Here is a 27,996-nt window from a genome sequence, read left to right as displayed (position 1 = left end):
TTTTGAAATCCTCTTATGTTTCTGAAGATAACATGCTTCAAAAGTAGGGAAGAAACTAAAATTTTACCCCTCAAACCCCTAAATAGTTTTGTTTACGGGATTATAATGGATTTTGGAAGTCTATATCATGGTAGTGTTGCAATGGTACATGAAAAGCCAGGATGGCCACAATTGGAAACTGCTTCACTTTTTTTAATCGTGTAACATGCTTGGTTGCTCTTCTTTGCTCCAATGTTATAGTACACTATTGACTGCTATGGGTGCATGTGAAGGGCAATTGTTTGAAATAGACCTGGAATTTAGTGGAAAGAAAATTGCGGGTGCCACTACTATTTGAAATGGGTTTTATACATATCATATTAATTTACTGTGCATAATGGAAATTGTGACGCCAGTAATTGTCATGGCTGGGAATGGCAAACCATAACACTTTTGTCTTTGGTTGTATAGGTACTTTGGATGAACATATGCATCTGCTTCTCCCAGCTCTAATACGATTGTTTAAAGTGGATGCCTCAGTGAACATAAGACGCACTGCAATTAAAACATTGACAAGCTTGATTCCTCGTGTGCAGGTTAGTTTCTGTGCTTGCTTCTATTCACCCTCAAATTTTTAAAATATACAGTTATATTAGATAATTCAATGTTTTTATTTTCCTTGTTTGGTTTATGATTGTTCAAGTCTATTATTTGGTCATCAGGTCACTGGTCATATATCCTCTCTTGTACATCACTTGAAGTTAGTTTTGGACGGGTGAGTGCAAATTCTGAAATTTCAAAATATATTAGTAGTTATCAGGTTGTTGCCCCAGCCATTCATTCTTGTTATGAAAGTTTATTTGATTATTTGTTTCTGCAAGTGATAAGTGTTTATTGACAGATGTAAGTCAAAACATAGGTAACTGTGAAACTAATGTTTGTAAATCCATTAAATCATTACTATTCAATATTAGTATTTTAATCAAGTGATGGATAATGCCTAAATGAATTGACGATTTAGGGGTTTTGTTCTGGATGAATCATGACTTTATATTTTAACCAAAAATAGGTTTCTTTGAGTTATAAATTCAGGTTGCTTGGAGATTTAACGTCATTTGGGAATCCCAAATTAGTCATGCAATCTCTTAGGATTGACAGCTTATTTTAATCAAGTTTTGATATTATTCCCTTCTTGTTTCTTCCTCAATTTTATTTTTTAACACCTGCCATTTCTTGATAAAAGCTGTCATTTCTTGATTGTCTTCTTATGTAATTGATACTTGCCATTAAAACAAGTAGAAGAGTATTATAGTTCTTCTATAATTTGATTTGCTCATTTCAATTCTATTACAATCTCTTATATTCTTCCTACGTAATCTGCTGATCTCTATTTATTGAACTTATCTATTACAGAAAAAATGACGAGCTCCGAAAGGATGCTGTTGATGCACTTTGTTGTTTGGCCTATGCACTTGGCGAGGATTTCACAATTTTTATTCCATCAATTCACAAACTTCTACAGAAATATCGCTTACGGGTCTTAAGTTTTTCCATCTTTATTTTTCCGTTTCTTTCTTTTGAGGTTTGTGTAAGGTTAAGTATTTTTTGTATTACATATGTCTAAGGTAAGGTAACACAATATTGCAGCACAAGGAATTTGATGAGATTGAAGGACGTTTACTGCGACGGGAGCCACTTATTCTTGGGATCACAGCTTCACAAAGACTGAATAGAAGGCTTCCTGTTGAGGTTATTAGTGATCCTGTAGATGATGTGGAGATTGATCCTTATGAAGATGGATCTGATGCTCATAAACTCAGAGGCCACCAGGTACCATCTTGTGTGTTGTAAAGTTTTTGTACTTCTGTTTTTGTTTTTAGATCACTAGGAAATATAGCTATGGGTGGAGATCTCACATTACCTAGAGAAATAACCATGTTATATTTCACTAATGAATGCAAATTTCATCTTACATGTTGACCTTTTAAGGTTGAATTAAATTAGATTGAAAGTTTCACTTTTTAAGAAGATTTTTGAGTCTATCCTAATAGGGTTTGTTAGGTTTATCATGTCACTTACTATTTGACTACCCATGAATATTTATCTCATTTTTGAGATGTCCAATCCTCGGCTTGGGAGGATGAGTCGAATATCTCATATGGATTATAAATATGATTAAATTATAGTATATGGCTTGGGAGGATGAGTCGAATATCTCATATTGATTACAAATATTATTAAATTATAATACATAAATTGATGCAAATCTCACTTTATAAGTCAATTTTGTGAGATAATTATACTTAAAAGGCTATTTTCAAAGGCTATTGATTATCAAGCATGCGTTAAGTGACTTAAGTGCCAGTGTTGAACTTACCAAGGAAAGTTTGAATGCTGAAATGTTAATCCCCTGTTCATTGCATGTTAGGATAGCATGAGGTGGTCTGCTCAACACTGTAAAAAATAATTGACGCTTTGTAATTTTGAAAATTAATTCAACAATAGAATGCAGCCATGCAAGAATATCTCTTCTATTAGATTGAGATTTTATTTCTTTTGAAAATTAGGTAAGATTTTTTTATAAGGAAATATAAAACTATGATTTTCAAAGCTTATCGAAAATAAAATTTTCATCACTTCAATTCATTGCCATAATTGCAATTCAGATGAATATATATATATATATATATATATATATATATATATATATATATATATATATATATATATATATATATATATATATATAACACTCTTTATTCTATTCACAATTTTTCAGTGACATACAAGAAAGTTCAACATACTCTTGATATATATTATATATTATATATTATAACAATTAATATAAAGAGGATTCCTTTTTTAATTAGTTTTTTCTGCAAATCATTTTCTTATTTTATCCTTAATTATATTTTAAAACTTCATCTTGGTTCTGGGAACTAATTCTCTGTTATATATTCCAGTATCCTAATTGTACACAATGAAGAGAATCACAACAAAAATATATGTAGTACGTAGAAAAAGAAAACTTTTCCCGTTAACTGACCTTAATACCCCACTAACACAAAACTCACAATGAAAGAGAACTACGGATGTAAAATGAAATAAATAAACTGAAAAAGAAAAGAAAAATATGATGCTGAGTGATAGAAATGGAAAAGTAGTGCAGATAAATTGCCATATCCCTATGTAGTGTATTGTGGTAATAAGTTAGTCATGAGCATTGCTTAGAATCCAATCCAACATGATAGGATCACACATATTGAAATTGATAGACCATCAAAGATAATTTTGATTGAGGCTTAGTTTAGTGGCTACAACTTATGTCCATATTGTAGTCATTCTCACTAAAGGGCTTCATCAGGCACATTGGAATCTTGTAGGCAAGTTGAGAATGATTGATATTTATTCACAAATTTGAGAGGAGTGTAGTAATTAACAGATTTTTAGGATAAAGAAGTGTTTTCAACATTTTCATAGTAATTCGAAAAATAAATAAATATTGAAAGTCTACTTATTTATTACAGCATATTTTTATTTCCTCTTTTAAAGGTTTTGGTTATTGCATATAGAGATGATGAGAATATAATTAGTATCAATAAAATAGTTCCTCAGGTTTCAAGTAAATGGAATCTGGAGATGAGATTTACAGATTTACAGTTCAGAAGAGGCTCAGCTCTCTAGTTTTCATTTTTTTCTGCTGGTGGCTTGAAAACTGTTGGGAGAAGGAAGAGATCGTATATTATGAATTGAATGAATATTGATTGCACACCATTATGTTCAGAGAGATCTCTTTTTATAACTAAGTTACAAGGAAGTTGTAACTGTAACTAAAGCATTTACACTAACAACTGATGCCTAACCAGAGATAACAAACTACAGCTAACTAACTGACATACAAAGTTGAAGTCACACTCACAAAACATCCATGCAGGTGAATGATGGTCGATTACGGACAGCTGGAGAGGCTTCTCAGCGGAGTACCAAGGAAGATTGGGCTGAATGGATGAGGCATTTTAGTATTCAACTTCTGAAGGAGTCTCCTTCTCCAGCCTTGCGAACCTGTGCCAGGCTTGCACAATTGCAGGTTTCATTCTTTATTGACATTTTCTTTGTGGCATTAGTATTTTGCTTCTGATTTTCCCCTGTCTCTGAATTTTACAGCCTTTTGTTGGGCGAGAGTTGTTTGCAGCTGGATTTGTCAGTTGTTGGGCACAACTGAATGAGACTAGCCAGAAACAGCTAGTTCGTAATCTAGAGATGGCATTTTCATCTCCAAATATTCCTCCAGAAATTTTGGCTACACTTCTTAATTTGGTATGACTTCTCATCTCAGTGTGTATATAGTCTGTGAATATGGGCTTTTACATCTCATTTATATATGCTTCCTAAAGTTTATTGATTATTTGGTACATCTTTTTTTTATTGAATTTAAAAATGCTTGAAGATGGATGAAATTATGACATTTTGCTACTCTTTTATTTCTTCTCTTGTTTTCATTGACTGAAATTGCAGGCTGAGTTCATGGAGCATGATGAGAAACCTCTTCCTATTGACATACGCCTTCTCGGTGCTCTTGCTGAGAAGGTCCTTATCTTTTCGTTTTTCTTGTGTTTTCGGGAGTATGTGTGTGTATTTCTTCATCATTCATGCATGTCTTTGTTCAATGCATGCTGCTCTTTTAAACAACTTCTTTACTGTTATGTTGGATTATTTCTTTGACTTATACCTCTCATGTGTTGTTGCTTTGCTATGGCTTGCTATGGCACACAGTGTCGTGCATTTGCAAAAGCCTTGCACTACAAAGAAATGGAATTTGAAGGAGCACGTTCCAAGAAGATGGATGCTAACCCAGTTGCTGTAGTTGAAGCTCTTATTCATATAAACAACCAATTACACCAACACGAGGTTCGGTTGAAAGAAATGAATATTTTTTTTAGCAAGTTTATCATTTTTGCTTCTGCTTTGGTAGTTTTAACTTTTTTATATGGTATCTCTGCATTTCAATAAAACATTTGCTTTCTGTAGGCTGCAGTTGGAATACTCACCTATGCCCAACAGCATCTAGATTTCCAACTTAAGGAGTCATGGTACTTTATTACATTTAATTTCTGAGTTCACCATCCCTTCTTTTTCTTGTACAATTTTAGTTTCTATCTTTGGGAAGGTAGAGACTGATAGTAGAGTTCTATTAGGTATGAGAAACTGCAGCGATGGGATGATGCCCTCAAGGCTTATACTGCAAAGGCTTCTCAAGCAACAAGTCCGCATCTTGTCTTGGATGCTACTTTAGGTCTGTACTGATGACTTTACCTTCATTTTAACTTGGATGCCATCTTGTCGTGCATTCTCTTGTTCTGTTTCCATTATATTCATATTAGAATAGCTACTTAATTAAAGAATATTTCTGTTCTTTCAAGTTTGAAATATCCTACTACTATATTACCAGTTTGGAGTTTCAACTTTTTAGGATTTTTTTTTATCTTTCTTTCTTTGAAGTGATTGATCTTGGAACTTGCTTTTCAGGTAAAATGAGATGCCTTGCTGCATTGGCTCAATGGGATGAGTTGAATATCCTATGTAAAGAATTTTGGACCCCAGCTGAGCCAGCTGCCCGTCTTGAAATGGCATCAATGGTTGGTTATACCCCTTTCACATGTGATTGATATTTTCCCCTGCTCGTGCTAATTGTTAACACTCTTTAGGCTGCAAGTGCTGCTTGGAACATGGGAGAATGGGATCAAATGGCAGAATATGTATCTCGGTTAGATGATGGTGATGAAACAAAACTTAGAGGTTTGGGGAATACTGCTTCCAGTAGTGATGGGAGTAGTAGTGGTACTTTCTTCAGAGCCGTTCTATTGGTTCGAAGAGGAAAGGTATTATATTGCTTGGAATATCAACCAGGTTTTAATGTTTCTAGTTTTAATTCTCGTGAATCCAATCTGTTGGCAGTATGATGAAGCACGCGAGTATGTAGAAAGAGCTAGAAAATGTCTGGCAACTGAGCTGGCTGCTCTGGTGAGTTTGCTTTATAAACTTTTCTTACTGATTTTTTATTCTAAGCATTGATATTTGATTTTTCTTTTATTGTTTCATTGTATTTGGCATCATCGCTTAGTCATATGGTTCATTATCATTCGGTAACAAGAAGTTTAGGAAATGAGATAAGGAAGTTTTACGGCATGCTGTACCAATATTTGTTCTTCATCTTCATATGCTTACTATAATGTAACCACACCTTGAGAGTGCATTTAATGTTGACATTTTGGTAAGATTACAATTTTGGTGTCGTACTTTATTAAAAGTGACCTTTAGTCTTCCAATTTCTAAAATCAGATATTTTAGTCCAATTGTTCAAATTAAGACTGATATCTGAGATAGTAATGCCATTTTACACTCGGTACACTCTAACTGTTATTCTTTGAAATAAACAAATATTGTATGATAGATCCTGTCCCATGGGAGTCATTAATATCTTAATACCTTATTGTCTTCATTGGATGGTTGGACTAAAGTTGCTAAATTTGAAATTTGAGACTAAATATCTATTTTAAAATGAGGTGACCAAAATTGCAGATTGGAAAAAATAGTCGGACCAAAGTTGTATTGGAATCCTGTATCTATAACAATTAATAACGTGGATTGTTTTTGATAACTGTTCTTTTTTGGGTTTCTATAACAATTAATAATATTTTATACATGTGTGTATATATTATTTATACATATGTATATATATTAAATATTAAATAATTATATAAGTATATATATGACGAAATATGGAAAAGAAAGCTCATTCTTTTACAAATCATCATTAACAGTAAAAGCTCAGTACTTGAACAAATATAAAGCCTAAATTCTTCAATTCAAATAACCAGAAACAAAAAGCGTAATTAAATAATAACTGATATAAGTTATGATCAAATATTGAGTAAAAAAATCCAGAAATCAAGATCATCAGTAAAAAAAAAATAATAATAACAATTATTTAGAAAGAAAACAGAAACCAAAATAATAGAAAGAAATGGAAACAAAAAGAATAAGAAAAAGATGAAGAAAAAAAATGAAGATAAAGATTAAGAAAAAGAAATCTCACATGCACTCCAAAAAACTTGGGTTGGTGAAGGAAGGTGGTCATAGATAAGAGGGTCACTGAGAAGCAGAGAAAACATTTTTCAGGAATCACTGCAGAAGGGGCTAACTGGAAATCAGAGGAGAAAATGTGTTCAAGAAGAATGCATGTTTTGATTACCATTAGCGGGCTAATGATAACATAAAACCGTATAATACCCTCACAAATCTCCGTTAAGGGTAGAACATTAGGGTTCATGATTCTGTGACCCACGACACTCTAGCGGCATCTGAAAAACACTATGCAATTTGGCAACTTTCATAAAATTAGAAAGCCCTTTCTGAGCCTTCTATTAGCAACTTAAGAGTGTGGGTTGAGGTGACCCTTGTTTCTAAGGTACGTAAACCTTATGAAATGATTTGCCTTTAAGGTGAAATTATTTATTAATTTTTCTCTCTTTTTTTTTTAATAATGATGTCTTTTATGCCTATGAATATGTCTAATTTCATTGAAATTCATACCCAGGATTTTTAAATGTAACTCAATCTCTCAAAATTGATCTGCATAAAATCTCCAAGGCACTCTCTCACTAAGGATTAAACATCTTGAGCAAGAGATTGGATATTTGTGGGTGATCTGATAGGGGTAACATGTTAGGTCCAACAAATCTTGTTAGGATAAACTTTGATATTAGATAGCATATAACATGTTTTTTGGGTCCATCTAGGCAAGGTTTGTACGTGCTTATATACAATAATTTGTTTGTATCATTAGTTGATGTGAAGTCTCCAATAAAAACATTTATTGATGACTTTTTCTGCATGGCTTTCTCTAAACACATTTTATTTTATATTTCTATATTCTTGTATTTTTTGGGCGTGTTTCATTTCTATTTTAAAACTTGTTTACTTTTAAGAAAACAGAGAAAAGGCCTTAGGCATGTTGAAAAGCCACCTTAGTTCTGGCCTCTTTGGAGCTTTCTTAATTGCAGCTTCAAGAGTGGTATGTTAGTTCCACGTCAAATAGTGATATGGTTTACTTAGAGCTCGTAAGTCTTGGATACTTCTCAGTTTACATGCCAAGGTAGTGAGGTGAGTTAGAGTGTAAATTAATATTCGAGAATACACCTAGATCATGCTTCACCACATGCAGCACCACTCTACATGACCTACACCTTTGACCCAAGACCACAAAACAAAAGAACAGGATGGGAAAAATCTTTAACTGTTTCTGTGTTTTGGTTTCTAAACCACTTGTTTTGGAAATAAACCCCAAAAATTATTTGAATTCTTTTTATGAAAAATGATTTGAGTTCCATGGAATTATTTTAAAAATGCTTTTAAAACGAAAACATGAGAAGAAAACCAGAAAAGTCCTCAATGTGTAGCCCCAAGTATGTATTCAAGTAGACCGGTTGATTTAAAAATGGTGCATCAGAATGTCATGGATCGAAACATCAACATACATAGTCATTATTGTAAGCTCATTTGCTTTCACAGAAGTTTGTTATATAATTTTTTTTCATTTCCAGGTTTTGGAAAGTTATGAGCGTGCCTACAGCAATATGGTTCGTGTGCAACAACTATCAGAACTAGAAGAGGTTAAGCTCTAATATTACTTTCAGTTCCTTTCCTTTACTCAATGTTATTGTCATGAATATAAATTGAGAAGATCTTCTCTTCTTCCAGGTGATTGATTACCGTACACTTCCTGTTGGAGACCGAGTATCAGATGAGCGGCGGGCTCTAATTCGCAATATGTGGACTCAGCGTATACAAGGAGCCAAAAGCAATGTAGAGGTAGATTGATTATTCCTACTTAAGATGTATACGTATGCATAAACATTATGATTATTTTATGAATTAAATTTTGGAGGATTGTTATAAGAGTGTTTTAACTGGATGCATACATTTTATTTCATTATTTCTTAAAACAACAACTGGAACTTTTATTCCCTGGCCATTAATATTGACTCTACCGAAAGCCCTAATCATTACTGCTTCAATGGCTTTATCTCACCCTATCAATAGTTGTCTTGATTGGTATGATCGAGTATATCAACAGATTTAATGTAAGGGTGCAGAAAGAGGTGCGAGTAAAAACAAACTATTTTGAAATAGTACATACTAATTTTCAGTTCATCAAGTGGCAGAGAAGATTGAGACAATATTTTTTTGCAAATTGGTGTTGAGGAATTGTTGACATCTAGTTGATTAAGGAGTTATTGTTGCAAAGTTACCATATCTATAAATAAACTAACAGAAGCCATCTTTGTCACTAGAGAAAAGTATATATGGATGGGTTATCTTTGTCACTAGAGAAAAGTATATATGGATGGGTTAGATGCACTAGTGACAGAAGAGAAATCAAAAGAGACAACAACGGAAGAAATCATAAACAAACATGAGAGAAAAACCCTAAATATCCAAGATTCTCCAACCAAGGCACTAAGCACAAATCCTGAAAGAGGAGAAAGAGGCGACCTTGAATCGCTATAGGGGGAAACTGGACGCCCCACCATGCATGGTGGAAAAGGAAGCAGATCCACAACTTCAAGGAGTGAGAGCATGTAGGAGCTTCGATGAAGGCATCCTTGAAGGCAAGGTGGTTGCCAAGCTGAGAGGATCGAAACTTTGTGGTTGCCGGTTGAAATTGGAACTCCGGCGGCAGTGGCGGTAGATGGCGCCATTGCCGGCATTGACAGCGAGGGCAGTGGTAGGGACAATGAATTTTTGTTTTCTAAAAGAATTTGGCTCTAAGTACCATATTAAGAAGTAGACTTTAAGACTAACTCAACCCTATAAAACCTACTTGTAAAGTTAGGTTCGCATCCACATATATACTCTAAATTGACCTTATGATGTGAGACTTCCAACAATCTGGGATCCAAAGTCATGGCTTGGACAAAAGTCAGTAATAAACAGAAAGCATAACAAAACTGAGGTGGGCTTGGCAAGGGATAGAGGAAAGATACTGAGAAACAGGTAGTACTGAGCCCAAGCATAGAACAAGTTGTTATGAAAAAAGGCATGGGCATTTGGCAGTTAAAAGGTTGCTAAAACTGATGTAACCTTGGAACTTGGCGCAACGTCCCTATGACTTTGATGGTCTTTCTGACTCTGCTGGGCTTTTCCAGAAAGAACAAATGTTGCAAGCCCTTACAGTTGATCTGTGCCATGCCATGGATTTTAAGTGAGGATTAAGCTTTGAAATGGATATTTCATTTATAAAACAATTCAATTTTTGGAGATTTTCTGCAGGAATAAACCATTATAGTGAATTAAATCTGAAACAAGATGTTACAGAAATTCCGGGAGTGTGAAGGACTGCTATACAAAGGTCCATTGTGATACTGTGGCTATTTTTTGTGATTTAAAACTTTCGACTTTGATATTGAATATTCAGTTTAAGTCTCATAACCAGAGTTCGTGATGAGCTCTTGCAATCCCAGCTTAAGTGTATCCCTGGGACATAACTAGGATTGGTTTTTCTTACCCTAACTTTATTGTGTTTGGTGGCAGGTTTGGCAGGCACTTTTGGTTGTTAGAGCACTTGTGCTGCCTCCTGTGGAAGATGTTGAAACCTGGCTCAAATTCGCTTCTCTTTGCAGAAAAAGTGGGCGGATTAGCCAGGCAAAATCTACTTTAGTTAAGCTTCTACAGGTTTGTCCTATATATCAGATCTAAGTAGTTTGCTATATGTTACTCCTTATTATTGTGTGCCGAACTGAAGTTATTGTTCATTCTATCAGTATGACCCTGAAAAGAGTCCTGAAAATGTACGATACCATGGCCTTCCTCAAGTAATGCTGGCGTACTTGAAGTACCAGTGGTCTCTTGGAGAGGATTCAAAGCGCAGAGAAGCATTTATTAGGCTTCAGGTATTATGTCTTTATATTGTATAGAGGGAGCTTATCTGAAATTAAATATTTTCCACTGATTAATTGCGTGCATTTTGTGACCTAGAATTTAGCTATGGAACTTTCAAGTGCACCCAACATTCAACCAGTTACACCATCAAGCTTCACAAGTGGTTTGAATCCCAGTGTTCCTCTCCTTGCTCGTGTATATCTAAATCTTGGCTCATGGCAGTGGTCACTTTCTCCTGGGCTGGTTGATGAATCTATTAAAGAAGGTTCTTAGTTGTCATAGTTTTGACTTCAAACATAGAATGATGTTGATTATTTTTTTTTCTTTTCTAAATTTAGTTTCAATTTTGTAGATATTCTTAATGCCTTCAAAAAAGCTACTCAGTATGCAAATAAATGGGGGAAAGCTTGGCATAAATGGGCGTTATTCAACACAGCAGTGATGTCTCATTACACTTTAAGAGGTTTCCCTGATTTTGCAGCACAACATGTTGTTGCAGCTGTAACAGGATACTTTCATTCTATAGCATGTGCAGCAAATTCCAAAGGTGTCGATGGTAGTTTACAGGTAAGCTATAATTTCTGTTATAATATGAAATCATCCACACAGGTATTTATGAATTTGGACAATACTGGCAATGATGAAGAAAATTTGGGTTCAGGAATGATTGTATGCACTGAATCATGCTGTGTTGTACACTATTAATAAGTGTATTCAAAAGATTGCAAAAACTCTTATGTTCTCATGTTTGATTCTTTATTATAAATTTCAGCATCGCTTTCTTGACTTACCTGTAATCTCTGTTCTTAAAATTCACTTATTGCCCATAAAATTGTGAAGATCTTGTGTGCAAATAGTTGGTGCTTAAAATCTGGCAGTTTGCCAAGGCTCATGCTGAATGACTGATTGTAACCCGACTTCCATGGGAAGAATGTTTAGGACTATCAATATGACTTAAGCATCGCATTTCATTGGATTCTAACATGTCTCACACATAACATTCCAAAGTATGCTTTTAGCATCTGTTTTTTTCAAGGTAGACAATATTTCTCATCTATGAATTCGGATTTAATAAAGAGGATTTTTTTCATAGTGATGTGATATTTCTTACATTTGTATTTTAAGCTGATTTAATAATTTTTTTTGGTTTTATTTTATGAATTTCTCTTGTTCTATTCTATCTGAGATAGCAAGTAGTTATTTTGATGGGTAACATTGACATAGTTAAGATGACTCATTTATTTTATGTTTTTTGGTTTTCTTTTTTCATGTTTTAAGCGGAACATACACATTTTGCTCTATTTTAAGTAAGTTTGTGGCATCTTTTTTATTTTTCCACTATAGTGCAGCCGTACTTTATTGAAAATAATAAAACAGAAATTTACTTTCTACTTAGTTGGTTATGTGGTTGTTATATGTTGCGAACTGCTTTCCTTCTGACTGCACTTTTTGGGATATCTTAGTTGGATGTAATCCAAGTGGAATATGATAATATTTTTCTTTTGAATCTTTAACTTGCTATTGCATTGGCTGTGCAGGATATTCTTCGACTTCTGACATTGTGGTTCAACCATGGAGCTACAGAAGAAGTACAAAAGGCCCTAAAGAAAGGATTTTCCCTAGTTAATATCAACACTTGGCTAGTTGTTCTACCTCAAATAATTGCCAGGATACACTCTAATAACCATGCTGTGAGAGCGTTGATACAATCTCTATTGGTTCGGATTGGGGAAAATCATCCACAGGTATATATGACTGACATGTTGAACTTGGACTTGTTTCCCTGTGATCTTTTTAGAAATATCAGTTTGTAGATTTCACCTTGTTGAGATATTTTAGGAAGTTTTAGATTTTATTCTGTCGACATATTTTAGGACGTTTCAAATTTTATTCCTATTGGTTTTAATTCTTTATATTGGTTGTATCTTGGTTTTATTACTAGCATATCAATCCCGGAATCTCAGGTATTGTTTCCCAGAATAGGCTGTGCTTGTTTCCTAAATTATCCAATGAGTGTATGGTTCTCTTGGGCCCAACCCAATGTGCAATTTTAGTCCTTCAGAATGCCATGAGTCAATGTCATGTCAACACATTTCAATTGATTTAGATGTCAACATTGTTTAATTTCTTTTGTAGGCTCTCATGTACCCTTTGCTCGTGGCCTGTAAATCAATAAGCAACTTGCGGAAGGCTGCAGCTCAGGAAGTTGTTGACAAAGTTCGGCAGCACAGTGGTGTACTAGTGGATCAGGCTCAACTTGTATCAAAGGAACTGATCAGAGTTGCTATTCTTTGGCATGAACTGTGGCATGAAGCTCTTGAAGAAGCTAGCCGTTTGTATTTCGGTGAGCATAATATTGAAGGGATGCTTAAGGTGTTGGAGCCATTGCATGAAATGCTTGAAGAAGGAGCAATGAAAAATAATGTCACCATAAAGGAGAGAATTTTTATTGAGGTGTTGAAATCTTTTGTTTGTTGTTATAATATATTAACCTTTTTGGAAAGCAAGCTTACATTATCATATTTTTCAACCTTGTTGTTATCACTTCAATTTTTTTTATTGTTATTTCAGGCCTATCGACAGGAATTGCTAGAGGCTTATGAGTGTTGTATGAATTATAAGAGAACTGGGAAAGATGCTGAGCTGACCCAGGTATCAAAATTTGGACTTATAAAATTGTAGCAGATTACTAGTTATAACGATTATTTGGAGACATTGATATTAGAGAGATAGACAGAACGAGAGAGAGATCTAGATGAGTCATGTAGAAGGATCCGTGTGCCTTAGGTATACAATGAATAATGTGTTTTCCAAGTGACTTATAGCAGGTGAACCTACCTAATCTATATTTGCAGTCCCATGACTGTGTCACATTCCAGAGTCCTCTTCAGTGGGATGGGTAGAAATTGACTTACCAACTAATTGCAAAGATGATTGGATGACTAACAACTAATCAATCTTTTGTACCTGTTGGTCTGAGTGGCTGCCCTTGGTTTCACAGAAGTTTGACATTAGGGTCCATAGGACTGCAATAAGTTTGATACCCATGAATCCTATTGTCCAAGATGTTCATTGCGTATTTGTTCTTGGAAACTGTATCACCATTCTTCGGTCATGCCTCTTTGTCCCCAATTTGTATTGAAGTCTGCCAAGGTTTTGTTTGAAATGGGAGACAAAGATCCTGTTTTACCAATACACTGGTGATTGATCACTGCTAGTACTGTATGACGGTCTTTTCTGTACACACTACTTGTAAAATACAAGGTGAACATGAGTCACATACCAATCAAAATTATTCTGATAAATATCAGGACTAGAGTTAAATTTAACTGTCAGACAATGATAGTTATTGTAACTGTGTAACAGTTGAAAATAAGAATGATTTTATTATTCTCAATCATGTCAATTACATTCTCCTTTGCTTTATTTGTAAGAATCTAATCTTCTAAAATAGAGAAATAGGGAAACAAAATAATCTAAAAGATTACACATCTATTTTCTCTAATTAGAAAGATTCTATAGATATCTTCTTTATTTTCTCTAATTACAACAGTAACAATGCAACTGTAACTCACAAAACTAGATACAAGTTTATAGACTATACAGAGAATACTACATACTCTATCCTTAAGAAATGATGGACTTCAAAGAAGTTAGTTTTCTAATAATTTCTTTATCAGGCTTGGGATATCTATTATCATGTATTCAGAAAGATAGATAAGCAACTTCAAAGTCTTACAACTTTAGACTTGGAGGTATGAGTAATACTTATTCTCTCACTCTTTAATTTGTTGTCATTGTTATGGACCTTCAATATTATGCATTTTCTTTGTAGTCTGTTTCTCCGGAATTGCTAGAATGCCGTAATTTGGAGCTTGCTGTTCCCGGGACATACCGTGCTGGTAAATTAGTTTCATTACTTCTCTTATGCTGGATTAGATTCATTGTTATCAAATGGTGGTTGTGGTGGTGTCATTGTGGTAAGGTGACAGTTTAGCTAGTCACTGCCATCTGCTATTTTGAAGGTTATGTCGACTTGTGTCATTTTCACCTATGTTGGAATATTGGGCTTTCCTTTATTTGTTTGTTTTTCAAAAACATGATTTTGGGTTTGGCTCTATTTCAAATAACTCAGCCTGGAATTAGCTCTCCTTTACAAATACGAACCTTCTTCTTCTGTGACCAAGAACACTAGACTGTGAAAGCATTAGAGAATTAGTCTTTCTATGTCTAGTCTCCTTTGAGTTGTCTATGGCAGTAACTTCTATTTCTTTTATCCTTGTTTTTTCTCTCCTCTTTCCATGCGTTCTTCATCTAGTTGCTGCTCTTTTTTTTTTTTTCAAATTTCATTACAAAATATTTGTACGTTGTTCTTATGATAGTTCCCAATTATTACCCAAAACCAAAGCAGTGCATTCTCAAATTACTAAATGACATACTCTAGGTATTATGAATCATGTTTAAGGTTTTATGTGATGACAATTACCAGAATTTTATAAATTTTATGAAATTAGTTTGTCATCATGCTTTTCTTAATGTATGTCATTTTTCTTTTTTTAGTGTGTATAAATTTTTCTGCCATGACTTTCCACCATTGGCTGCATTACCATCTCCGATATTTATATGGCCGATTTTTGGCTCCCCACCATAGGCTATTATCTACTACTGATAGCTTTTATTGGATTCAACCCTTTGGTCTACTAACTCATCCATATCCTCTTTCCAGATGCACCGGTGGTTACAATTGCATCATTTGCTCGTCAACTTGTTGTCATAACATCTAAGCAACGACCTAGGAAGTTAACCATTCTTGGGAGTGATGGTGATGATTATGCCTTCTTATTGAAGGGTCATGAGGATTTACGCCAGGATGAACGAGTCATGCAGGTATTTCCATTTCAGTGGTTGCCTTTGGGCATATGTTGTTATTTATATATATGTCATCTTGTAATTTTTTTCTAGGTTTATTATTTTGACAAATTAATAAACAGTCTACCATTACTTTTGCTAGCTTTTTGGTTTAGTGAATACTCTACTTGAGAATTCTCCCAAAACAGCAGAGAAAGATCTTTCTATCGAGCGATATGCTGTAATCCCCTTGTCTCCAAACAGTGGTTTAATTGAATGGGTCCCAAATTGTGATACCCTGCATCATCTTATCCGGGAGTATAGAGATGCCAGAAAGGTCTGTTACAATCCCTTTTCTTCTATCGATTTCTCTACATAGTTCCTGTTGCATTCACTTACTAATGATTAGGTATAAATGTAGTTATAGTCAACTCATAAATATGATATTTTCCATGATTAAGTTGCTTGAATTGTCTTTTCCTTCTTGTACAGATAACCTTGAATCAGGAACACAAATACATGCTCAGTTTTGCGCCTGATTATGATCATTTGCCTCTTATAGCTAAAGTGGAGGTGTTTGAACATGCTTTGAACAATACAGAAGGAAATGACCTATCAAGGGTATGTGATGTTTATGCTAATTTCACATATTATACGTTTACTATCTCATAATACTTACCCTATGTTTCACAACATTCCAACTCCTAGGTACTTTGGTTGAAAAGTCGGACATCTGAGATATGGCTTGAGAGGAGGACAAATTATACAAGGAGTTTGGCAGTTATGAGCATGGTGTGTTCTTACTACGCATACGCTGTAATCTTGTATCTATGTGCCACATTTTTTATATACTCTATAATCCACAGGTGTCATATACAAGGTTGAATGCAGAACATATGGTTCTTTGAAGTTTTTATATTTATGAACTTCTGATTTGATTATATTTTGAAAACATTTGTAAGATATCCCTCCAAGTAGCTTTTTCAAACCTTTATATACGACAAAATCCTTATCCCACTGGAACACGCAGAATTTTATGCTTGCATAACAGCTATCATGAACATATTTTTTTAGTTATACCTCTCTATTCCTGTTATTGTTTAATATGAACTAAAATAGTGATTGGATTTTGCTAGGTTGGATACCTTCTTGGTTTAGGCGATCGCCATCCAAGCAATCTTATGCTACATCGGTTTAGGTAGCATTTGATAAAGAAAGTTTGGTATATTGTCACTGGTTAAGTTTTTCGGTGTCTAATACTTGTCGTATTCTGCAGTGGAAAGATTTTACACATAGATTTTGGAGACTGTTTTGAAGCATCAATGAACCGTGAGAAGTTCCCAGAGAAGGTGCACTCATAAACCAATTATTTGTAACTTTGGATGAATGAGATTATAGATATTTTACCGTGTCTTATCTTTTAAGTCACAATTCAGGTCCCCTTTCGGTTGACAAGAATGCTTGTGAAAGCCATGGAAGTTAGTGGTATCGAGGGAAACTTTCGCTCAACTTGTGAAAATGTTATGCAAGTTCTCCGAACAAATAAAGATAGTGTTATGGCCATGATGGAGGTATATATGGCTTACATCCCTCTGACCTCTCTTTGGTTATCTTCAGTTTATGAATTTCTAAATGATGAAAGCAGTCTAATGGGATGATTTCAGATTTTACATTGAAATTTGAAACTAATTATCAAGTTGAACCCTACACATTCCATTTGCTGAGGAAACATTCTTTTCCCAACTGATGTGGCTGGTCAACATTGCCATATCATCAAATTTGATGTGAAGAAATAAAATCTTTTAAAAATATTGCGTTGTTTTTTATTATTTAATAAAATCGAATTGAGTACTTGATGGTGCTAATTTGGCCGTCACATCATTTGGTATAAGTATTGGGAGGTTTAGCACTTCTTGATTTGGTTGCTAATGTGGGTAATAGGTATTTTGGCTGAATTATACAGGAAAACTGTAAGAGTTAACAAAGTCTCTTGATCCTTAATATATTGGTTGATTTCTTTCATAGATTATAACTTTAGGTCTTTCTATCTTTTTCCTTTCCATGGAATTTCTTTTTAGTTTTGCATAAATGGTGTTTTGACAAGTGACAAATATCACAATTGAAAAACTCAATAGACTTCTTGGTAAACAAATAAAGAAATAAGGACTTAATAAGATCTAATGAAGGATGCCCAAGTCTTTTATGATGTAACCATATTTGAGAATTTGCCCACGTCTCCGATGTAGCTTGTTGACTCATGAAATTTGTTTTTGCTTTGGTCATCAAAGTCCAACATGTACAACCCACTTTGCTCCTTAGCAATTCAAGTCATCTTTCTCGTGACAAGGTCCTGAAAAATACAATAAGTTGAGAAAAATGTTACTGAATGATTTAAAATCCTTTGAGGTTTTGCACATAGGTAAGACTATTGGCTAATTGTGGAACACATAAAACATCTTAAATCATCCTTTAATACAATAGATGATTCGAAAATTATATTCCTAGAACCGCATATAGGTATATCCTGACCATTCACAACTATAATAAGTTGTTCTCTATTTCGTTTACCTAAGTTGAAGGACACACAAGAAGGTGTCATGTGATCAATTTCTCCTGAATCAAAATTCATGAGACAAATCTTACCTTTCATGGACAAAGTACATGATAAGAGGGCTACTCATTGATTCAACTATTGCTTTCAAGCACTCTAGTTCCTCTTTATAAGCTTTCATATCAAGATCTAGTGGTGGTGAAGTACTAGATTAATTGGTGGCTTCTTGAGGTAGCATGATTTACCTATCTTTGTGTAGACTCTTTGTTGTTTATCATGAACTCGAGAACATTATTTCTTCCATGGAGTTTGAAGCATGATTCTTTGGTATATCCAAATCATCTACAGTTTTAAGAATAGTATCCACAATTACCTTTTTCAAATGACTTTTCTCGGACATTTGCTCCCTTGTGGACTCCCTTTCCATGACAGCTCTTGGAGTTTTTTCTCCTTTTACCATAAAATATAATTTTGATATAGATGGTAATTTTTCTCTTCCTAAGATTTGTACTCGGATTGGATTGTACTCATGATTTAGGCCTTGGAGAAATTTCAAGATTCTTCCTCTTTCCACGACTTGAGCATGTGCGGCAACATTTATTTTACACACCTTTATTGTTTAGTACTGATTTAATTCAATTCAAAGTCCATTCAAGATTTGGTGATATTCTAATACGGAAAGGGAGCTTTGTATTAAATATCATGCTTTCAATGTCATAGCATGCAACAAAATCCATTTTAATGAAAAAGTACTTTGTAAATCATCCTATATCTCTTTGGCGGAAGAATGAAACATATAATTTTGACTTATCTCAGGAATTGTGGAATGTCACATCCAAGTCATAATTAGTGAATCTTCATTGTCCCAAATTGGAAAATTAGTTTCGTCCTTTGCCATCTATGTGATCTAGTCTTGAACGTTCCTTGAGAATCCTTCTAATCATATAATTTTGACTTATCTCAGGAATTGTGGAATGTCACATCCAAGTCATAATTAGTGAATCTTCATTGTCCCAAATTGGAAAATTAGTTTCGTCCTTTGCCATCTATGTGATCTAGTCTTGAACGTTCCTTGAGAATCCTTCTAATATATGGACTATATTGTAAGAAATTTTGACCATCCAACCGATAGGCACCCACCACATTTTATAAGACCATTAGGACTCAAAGGAGGAATAATTTTTACCTTAGGCATCCCTTGGAACGCAATCAATAGTCATAGATGATAGGATATTGGACAACAATCGTGTTGGCTATTGTTGCAGCGGAAACGGATAGGGAGCTCTGATACCATCTTGAAAAGAGAATGAATTTTATTATTATCATTTATGTTTATTACATTCTCCTTACCTCTGATTGTAACAATCTAATATTCTAAAAAAGGAAAATAAGACAACAATATACTGAAAAATAATCTAAAAGATCTTACAAATATTTTCTCTAATTAGGAAGATTTTATGGATATTTTCTCTAATTAGGAAGATTTTCCCCTTATTACAGCATTAACTTTTCACAATGTTATGTTTGCTTGTTGAGAGTTTTTATAATAAATAATGGATTATTTCTTCTTCCGGTATTCAGGCCTTTGTACACGATCCTCTCATAAATTGGCGTCTTTTTAATTTCAATGAAGTTCCACAAATGTCTATGCTTACTAGCAATCATGCACCTCCTGTTGTAAATACTGAGGAATCTGCTCCAAATAGAGAGCTTCCCCACCCTCAGCGTGGTGCCCGTGAAAGGGAACTTCTACAGGTATCTTCATACCATATTATTTTGTTGCTTGCTTTTTGATTAATGATGCTCATTTTATATACCTTTGCATATAGGCTGTTAACCAGCTTGGTGATGCCAACGAGGTTCTGAATGAGCGTGCTGTGGTTGTCATGGCTCGCATGAGTAATAAGCTTACTGGCCGGGATTTTTCAACTTCTTCTTCAGTGTCAAACAACTCCCTTCAGCATGCTGCAGACCATAGTAGCTTAATTTCTGGAGACACTCGGGAAGTTGATCATGCTTTATCTGTTAAGTTGCAAGTTCAAAAGTTAATTATCCAAGCTTCCTCACATGAAAATCTGTGCCAAAATTATGTAGGGTATGGTCTCTTAACTTAGAAGTTTTCCATCAATTATTAGGCTCTTGTGTGGGAAGGCAAGCTAGAATTGTGATATAAAACCTTGTGTAATTACCTAACAGCTTAAGCTTTTAAAATAGTTGGCTTACTATAGATTATAAACCTTTATGTCTTCTTCACATTATGACTTCTGAATTTCTGATTTCTCTACTTGTTTCAGGTGGTGTCCTTTCTGGTAAATCACGAGGAAGTAGTAAATATTGTATATAATCTGCACATAATAGAAACTTGCCAGAGATCCATGTCCATTTTGCCCCCTCATTCCTCTCCTTTCTTTTACTTAGCATCTTTAATGTATGTATATGTACAGTCATTTGTCTCTTGACATTGCAATGAAAAAATGGAAGCATTAGATATGCTTGGTCTTGTAGAGCAGACCACATTTTAACCGAGTCTTTGTAAATATGATCTTTTCATTGGGAATGTGTCTAGTAATCTGTCCCGTACAAGATGGACATAGAACGAGGTCATAGGCATGACAAGGCTTTTGTTTTATATGATGTTTGATATCAGCTTAAATAGCTAATTTTTGGATTGAAGTACAAAGCAGCAGGGAAATCCCACATGATTGCGATTTCTGGGTTTCAACTTTGAATTTCTCTCTATGCATTTCAATTTTCTTCTAGTAAATATCATCAACCAAATTCTACAATAGCCAGGAATGTAGTGATGTAATCTTATTTTAACTTTTACTTGAAAGCTTTCAGCACAACCAGAGTTTGTTTTATTAACCTGGAGCTTACGTGTACAAAGAGGCACACTTAAATGCAAGGCCACTTGGGTAGCAGAGGAAAGAAAGAAGAAAATATGGGATAATAGTCGGAGATAGCTCACTATTGTAATTTTTTATTTTATTTATTATAATTTGGTCTATTTCCTTTGTATAACAGTTTCACCTGAGAGAGCTTATTATAATCTATTGGTCTATAACAATTATTAAGCATGGCACCTTAAAACTCACCAGTTTCAAATAAATTTTGATATATTTTAATGACTTCAGCAAATTGCTTCTCGTAAGGTGCATCATGGTGGGGAAAATTGCTTCTAGTAACTCTTATTTTGTAAAACTTAATGTAGCAAAACAATATTGGTAAATTTTGCACTACATTTTGTATATTTTTCTTTGTAAAATCTTATGTTGCTGAAAATTTTTAGTCTTTAAAACTAGAAGTAAAAAGAAAAACTTACTATCATTTTAGCTCATAAATATATTAATACAACTTTTAAGAACTTTTTTTTTTTTAATTTGGATTAATATGTTTGATGGATTATATTTCGAGTACTACAATTTTTCTTTATTTGAAAATGTGTTCCGTTAGCACTGTATACTTTCAGAGATAAAATATCTGGATTTCAGTTGAGGAAGTTGGATAAAATATCTTGGATTAGGTTGGGTTCTTTAGTTGCTACTTTCCTCATCTTTTGCAATATTTTTATTCTCTTGAAGGTGTTTTCGATTTTGGGATGATAAAATTGTAGTTCGCCTTTTTAAGATCTTGCCATGCACCATTCAACAATGACAGGTGGATTCCCAATAAAGGTAGGTCGCTAATAGACACACGTAGCTACTAAGTCTTTTCTAATAAATTCCTTTAAACATGCACTACCACTCTATCATCATACTGTGCCCAAAAGTTTATGCAAGAATGGTTTGAGACTACCACATAACAAAATATATTATATATTTTTTGTATTTAATTTTATAAAATAAATTCAAAGAGAAAAAGATAATGATTTTAGACAATGTGACGCAACACAATTCTGTCCCCTACAATGACATTATTTGAAAATAACATTTTGGTTGCACAAAATATTAATCAAAATTTAACAAGTTAATTAAACCAAATATAGTAGTATATCTATTTCATGTGGAAATATCACAATGACACAATTATAAGAATGTATCTATTACTAAACATATCTCAAAAAAATGTATATAAAAGAGGAACAAATTAATAATTATAAAAATAAAAGAGTGATAAATAAACTGAAACAAAATAATGAAAATTTAAATAACAAGAAAAAATGATAAATAAATTGAAGCAAAATAATGAAAACATAATTAACTAGAATCTATTAAAATAAAGAAAATCTAAATGATTTAAACAATTTAAAATGAAAATGATTCCATTTATAATGATTATAAGAAATTGAATCATAAGTGAATGACAATGTAAGTTATCAGTTAAAATTAAACAAAAAAAAATCATAAATGAATGAATATGTCTAAAACTATTTGAATAAATTCTTAAAACGTCACTTTGATCCTGGCTGAAATTGAAACCACGCAAACTGCTCTTTGAACCAGATCAGGATCACCTGTAGGAAAACACTTGAAAACATCCTTTTGATGCGGTTGTCAGCAATTTTTCATCTAAAAATTGTCTTCCATCACATCAACCACCAAATGATACAATAAATAGAAAAAAGAACGTTGTCCTCCTATCATAATAAACAGAAGTACTTAAATAAAAGCTATATTTTTTATCTAAAATATGTTGAAAACCTTAGTCTGAAAAAAATTGTGGCAAGTATAAGAGCACATCCCTCTATGGAATTGAAGGGAAGATGCGTGATTGGGGAGATATTATATAGTCTTGGATATAATTTTTAGAATTACTTGGGTCAGGAATCCAATGAATCTCACTCATGTTCGGTACCTCAACATAGGACATGGTAAACTCTCCTATCTTCTCTAGCTTCCCTCTCTTGCCTGCCCTGAGTATAAGATTACCATGCTGGTAGGAAAAAATTCCTTTGGTCAAATGAATAATATCGCCTGAATCAAAAGCATCGCATTCGTCTCCCCAAAGCTGAAGATGAACTGCCGCTGTCTCATCAGCTACAAGAGTCAAGCATATCCTATTCTTCCCTTCTACCGTTGTGCTGCCTTTCTCCAAAACTATAAACTTAGTGTCTATGTTGTTCTGAGCTGCAGGCACAATGTCTTTAAGAAGAACCATCTCTGATTTGTTCCCCAAAGAACCTCCACTTCATTTAATATCATACAATATGTCATGAAACATAGTTTTTGGTTTAGAATGAAAAAAAAAAAAACAATCAGCGATCAAAATCAGCACTAGTGTAGTACTACTACACTCAAAAAAGGTTAGTCAAAGAAAACATAGAAATATGATTTCTTTTTCAAACGAAAAAAAAAATGCAGTAATCGCTTTTCTTCCCCCACATAATGCTAAAAAGAAGATAGGATGATACGGGTTAAAACATAAAAGCTTAACTACAGCACGTTCAATCGTTGTTGAAATGACTATGTTGACATTGAAGAAGATGGAAAGCAGACTCTTTAGGAAATGAAGTAGAAGAAGTAGGTCTCTGGCTTTGTGGCTCTCTAATTTTTTGTGAACACACAACCCTACTGCCTCTTCTTCCCTGCATAAGGCCAAAGGAATGGATTGGGGTAGGTTCCAATTGATCGAAGAAGACCATAGGAACAAACGTTCACGCGAGGGTTTTTTATTACATAGAAAGAGGACAGATTATATGATTTGAAATAAACACAGGTAGAATAAGAAATTTCAATTATTCATTCAGAATCTTTCTCTACGTCACGACTTCAGCATGCATTCTGTTATGTGCAACCTTATTCGAGCTCCTTCTCACTATGCTCAATCTAAACATGTCCAAGGAAACTTTTTCTTTTATTTAGTTATAACTTCTTCTTTTTTATGATTGACAATTTAAAATACATAATTTACTTTTAAATAAAATTTACTCATAAACAAAACTAAACTTATCACAAATTAAAGTTGATCGTATCAATCTTTTACCTTACAGCTTGGCGCCTTGGGCATTTGGGATCATGCTAGTAATCACGATTAGAATTATAAAAAATGAATTATGTCAGAAACAAACTATTATAATGCTACCGGCCGTGCCGTGACCAAACGTCACTAATGCTACCGGCAACCTCCGCCTGCCTCTCGCGCCGAGACCTTCCACCGTCGGATAGTGATAACCACGGCACCGGCGACGTCACTCCTACCGTTACTCCTTCCCCAGTGACTCCAGGTATTGTGATGGAGGCCGAAGCCGTGAGTGATCCAAGCAATAAACGGAGCTAATCCCTATCCCTCATCGTTTTCCTTAATTATTTACTTGTTTGTTTGTTTCTTAATGATCACAGATCGCAAAATTATAGAGAGTAATACGAAACTATTGACTGCTTAATTCATCTCTCTCAGTGGAAGTTCCAATGACAGGGAGTAGAAGAATTACCTTTGCAATGCCCTGTCCGAATCTTCTTCTTGCTTCCGCTGATTTTCGTTGCTCTCTGTTCGAATGGAAAATAGAACGAGAATGAGTTCCTCTCCTTAGGATGGGATTTCGTCTAAAACCCCAAGGACTTCGATCTTCCCTTTCCCGGTTCATCCGTTCCCGCTCCCCATGGTGTCACGAAATTAATGGTCTCAAATGGATGGGCTTGGCCCAAATGGAGTGCAAGAATGAATGATGAAGGCCCTAAAGGTGTGAAAACAATTTCTTTGGACCAGTGGGGTAACAAATGTAAATCTGGGAGTAAACTAGTTCTAATTTCTTTTCTGAACAATATAATTATATATGACTGCTTCTGGTTGTGAAAAATATTCAAAGAAACTAATATCACTTTATGAATAATTCTTATGCTGAGAGGGCTACATAATATTATGGCCATAGAAACAATTATTCTACCGAAAATTAAACAAAACTTATTTTATAGTATTAAATGGTTTTCTAATCATATCTTTAATTTGAATTCTTCTCCTATTTTATGATTTTAGGTACGTTTTTTATTTTATTGCTTTTATTTTGTATATTTTTTCATTACTTTTTTTCTATTATTTATTATTATTATTTATATTTTTTTTATTTTAAACTTTTATATTTTTTAAAAATATTTTATCTCATCTATTTATGTTTTAGTTATTTTTAAATAAATTTTATTTATCCAAAACGAAATAATAGTTTTCTAATTTATAAAATAAGTACATAATTTATAACCTTAGCTTAATATTAGGCTAAGTGGAGCTTAAAAACATTGGATAAAAGACTCTTTCAATTCTCTCTAGAAATCATTGCAACTATTTTTTTCACCAAAATCACAGTATATCTTTCTATAATTATGAGGGAAGAAAAAATATGTTATAGTCGTTAAAGAGTCACCATAAAGTGCATTCTCTTTTTTACAAATTATGAAACGGTATCCCATTGTTAAACTACACGTTTTTTCTTTTTTCTATAATCACTTTACCCTCGTTATTTTATTTTATTTTATTTTTCAACAATTCAAAAAAATTATTTTTTTAATTACTATATTTTTCTCACAAAAAAGGTTGCCAGTGTTAAAAAAAATAATATTACTTGAATTTAAAGGAAATAGTACAAATTTAAGGTTAGTGGGATGTGAATAAGTGTGTGGTGGTGGTGGGGGGTTGAGATTTGAACTTGTTTCTATCGAGAGAGGATAACGTGAAAAAAATGAAAACGCAATTCTTGTCTCCAAACACGTTTAAAATATTTATGGGTCCAAATGTTTTGTTTTCTAGAACAATAGTGATTCCACGTCCCGTTATATCATCAATGTTTTCTCTTAGTCGTCCATTTTTAAATTAATTTATTATTATATTAACGAACTCATTAAAAAGATGACATATTATATCAAAATATTATAAAAAGGCTTAATACCTTCCTTGATCTTTGTATTTGTGTGATAATCTGATCCTTAAGTTTTGAATTGTCTCAATTGGGTCATAATTTTTGTAAAGATGCACATATTTTACCCCAACCGTTAACTGATCTCAACCGGCGTTAAGTTTAGCTGACGTGGCATGCTGATGTGTTGGCTTAATCCTTTCTTGGTCCTCGTATTTGCGTGAAAATCTCAGTTCGGTCCTCAAGTTTTGAACTGTCTCAATTGGGTCATAATTTTTGTAAAAATGCACACATTTTACCCCAATCATTAACTGATCTCAAACGACCTTAAGTTTAACTGACCTGATAGCTAGAGGACATGCTAACGTGTATTATTTAATTATATGAATTATTTTTTAAAATAAGCAGTGTGTCACGTGGCACAATGCCTATTATTTAGTTTATTTGAATTAGGGATTTTATTCATTTATCTGAGAATCAGGGATTTTACACAGATTATCTCGTCGGCTCAAAAAATAAAGTCACTGGAAACTCGCGTAACCAGTGTAATCAGTCTCACAACTTTTTCTGCCAATGCCAACTTGGTAACCTATAGGTTCATCACCAGCCTTTAAGCTATTTATTCCACTTATAGCAGAAGATAATTGTTGCACAGTGAGATCAGTTAGCGATTGGGGTAAAATGTGCGCATTTTTACAAAAATTATGACCCAACTGAGACAGTTCAAAACTTGAGGACCGAACTGAGATTTTCACACAAATACGAGGACCAAGAAGGGATTAAGCCAACACGTCAGCATATCACGTCAATTAAACTTAACGTCGTTTGAGATCCGTTAACGTTTGGGGTAAAATGTGTGTATTTTTACAAAAATTATGACCCAATTGAGACAGTTCAAAAGTTGAGGACCGAACTGAGATTTTTACACAAATACGAGGACCAAGGAAGGTATTAAGCCTTATAAAAATATATATATATATATTAACATATCATTAATTTTTCTTTTTTTTTTCTTCCCCTTCGTTTGTTTTTCTTTATTAAAAAAATTACAGTGATGGAGATGAGATGGAAAGTACAAGAGGTTAGTCGAATTAGAGATGGAATACTTTGGTGGACATTGTTTCAAAAATATTTTTTGAAATTTTTTTATTTTTTCATTTAAAAAATAATAATAGTTTTTTCTTTACTGAATCAACTTCGTTCTTGATCTAATGAATTTCTTTTTAAAGAAAGTAAATATAATTTGTTAGATATGTTTCATAGAACGAGAGATGTTGTTGTTATAAGATGTCCTCTACACTCATGTGTCACATGAGAGAATCACGACATGAAGAGGGCAGAAAAAGGCCAGGTTTATATTTTAATTATTATTTTTTTCTAATATCAATTAATTAAGATATTATTATTAGTTACTTAGATATCATTACTGTGACATTGATCTCAACATCATTAGTTCAACTTTGTTTAAAGCAATTACATCTAATTTTTTGACAATAAAAATAATGATGATAAATAAAAAGCTTGTATAATATTTTTAAACAAAAATAGTATACGATACTTAAAAGAACACGAAGAACTATCACAATTTTACTAAATTTTAAGCATAACTAATGTTCTACCTACTCACATAACCGAAAAGATGTTTATTAAAAAAATGGATTTCATTCATTCTAATACACCTCCACCTTATACTAAAAATATAATTTTAAGTATATACCGATGAAATATTAAATTATATTTAGCATTCAGTTGATTCTAAATGGATAAACGTCTATTAAAAAAACATAAATAGATAACAACTTTAAATTTTTACTAATTATTATTAATAACGTACGATTTCATACTTTTCAACTCAAGTAAAAATAGCATCTTTTGAGTCTCAGAAAGGTTATTT

At 33.5% G+C, this 27,996-nt stretch overlaps 2 protein-coding genes across 3 annotated transcripts in view; one reads left to right on the top strand and one right to left on the bottom strand.

Annotated features, from left to right (window-relative positions):
- LOC106777509 (serine/threonine-protein kinase TOR) overlaps nt 1–21,413 on the top strand; it is a 32,286-nt gene extending 10,873 nt beyond the window's left edge. For both annotated transcript variants that reach the window (XM_014665082.2, XM_022776027.1), the window contains exons 23-56: nt 451–575; nt 702–754; nt 1,393–1,516; nt 1,627–1,809; nt 3,914–4,066; nt 4,144–4,296; nt 4,495–4,566; nt 4,753–4,887; nt 5,008–5,069; nt 5,175–5,272; nt 5,506–5,615; nt 5,685–5,858; nt 5,935–6,000; nt 8,583–8,651; nt 8,740–8,850; nt 10,573–10,713; nt 10,803–10,931; nt 11,017–11,185; nt 11,273–11,487; nt 12,459–12,665; nt 13,057–13,374; nt 13,492–13,572; nt 14,601–14,675; nt 14,756–14,822; nt 15,647–15,807; nt 15,932–16,105; nt 16,261–16,389; nt 16,477–16,560; nt 16,905–16,966; nt 17,045–17,117; nt 17,205–17,339; nt 19,901–20,074; nt 20,149–20,414; nt 20,614–21,413. In XM_014665082.2, the coding sequence (XP_014520568.1) occupies nt 451–575; nt 702–754; nt 1,393–1,516; nt 1,627–1,809; nt 3,914–4,066; nt 4,144–4,296; nt 4,495–4,566; nt 4,753–4,887; nt 5,008–5,069; nt 5,175–5,272; nt 5,506–5,615; nt 5,685–5,858; nt 5,935–6,000; nt 8,583–8,651; nt 8,740–8,850; nt 10,573–10,713; nt 10,803–10,931; nt 11,017–11,185; nt 11,273–11,487; nt 12,459–12,665; nt 13,057–13,374; nt 13,492–13,572; nt 14,601–14,675; nt 14,756–14,822; nt 15,647–15,807; nt 15,932–16,105; nt 16,261–16,389; nt 16,477–16,560; nt 16,905–16,966; nt 17,045–17,117; nt 17,205–17,339; nt 19,901–20,074; nt 20,149–20,414; nt 20,614–20,632 (4,367 nt within the window). In that variant the 3' untranslated portion in view covers nt 20,633–21,413. The remainder of the gene's footprint in view (nt 1–450; nt 576–701; nt 755–1,392; nt 1,517–1,626; nt 1,810–3,913; nt 4,067–4,143; nt 4,297–4,494; nt 4,567–4,752; nt 4,888–5,007; nt 5,070–5,174; nt 5,273–5,505; nt 5,616–5,684; nt 5,859–5,934; nt 6,001–8,582; nt 8,652–8,739; nt 8,851–10,572; nt 10,714–10,802; nt 10,932–11,016; nt 11,186–11,272; nt 11,488–12,458; nt 12,666–13,056; nt 13,375–13,491; nt 13,573–14,600; nt 14,676–14,755; nt 14,823–15,646; nt 15,808–15,931; nt 16,106–16,260; nt 16,390–16,476; nt 16,561–16,904; nt 16,967–17,044; nt 17,118–17,204; nt 17,340–19,900; nt 20,075–20,148; nt 20,415–20,613) is intronic.
- A 1,140-nt stretch (nt 21,414–22,553) lies between these two features.
- LOC106777216 (SOSS complex subunit B homolog) lies at nt 22,554–24,896 on the bottom strand. The gene is made up of 2 exons (XM_014664770.2): nt 24,690–24,896; nt 22,554–23,444 (listed from the first exon to the last, which is right to left on the bottom strand). The coding sequence occupies exon 2, from the start codon at nt 23,414–23,416 to the stop codon at nt 23,003–23,005; it is 414 nt and encodes a 137-aa protein (XP_014520256.1). The 5' UTR covers nt 23,417–23,444; nt 24,690–24,896; the 3' UTR covers nt 22,554–23,002.
- Nucleotides 24,897–27,996: the final 3,100 nt, after the last annotated feature.

Source organism: Vigna radiata, chromosome 11 (assembly GCF_000741045.1).
Source record: "Vigna radiata var. radiata cultivar VC1973A chromosome 11, Vradiata_ver6, whole genome shotgun sequence".
In the NCBI taxonomy this organism is placed as follows: domain Eukaryota; kingdom Viridiplantae; phylum Streptophyta; class Magnoliopsida; order Fabales; family Fabaceae; genus Vigna; species Vigna radiata.
The sequence above is the reverse complement of the archived record's forward strand: the minus strand, read 5'-3'. Positions and strand labels throughout refer to the sequence as shown.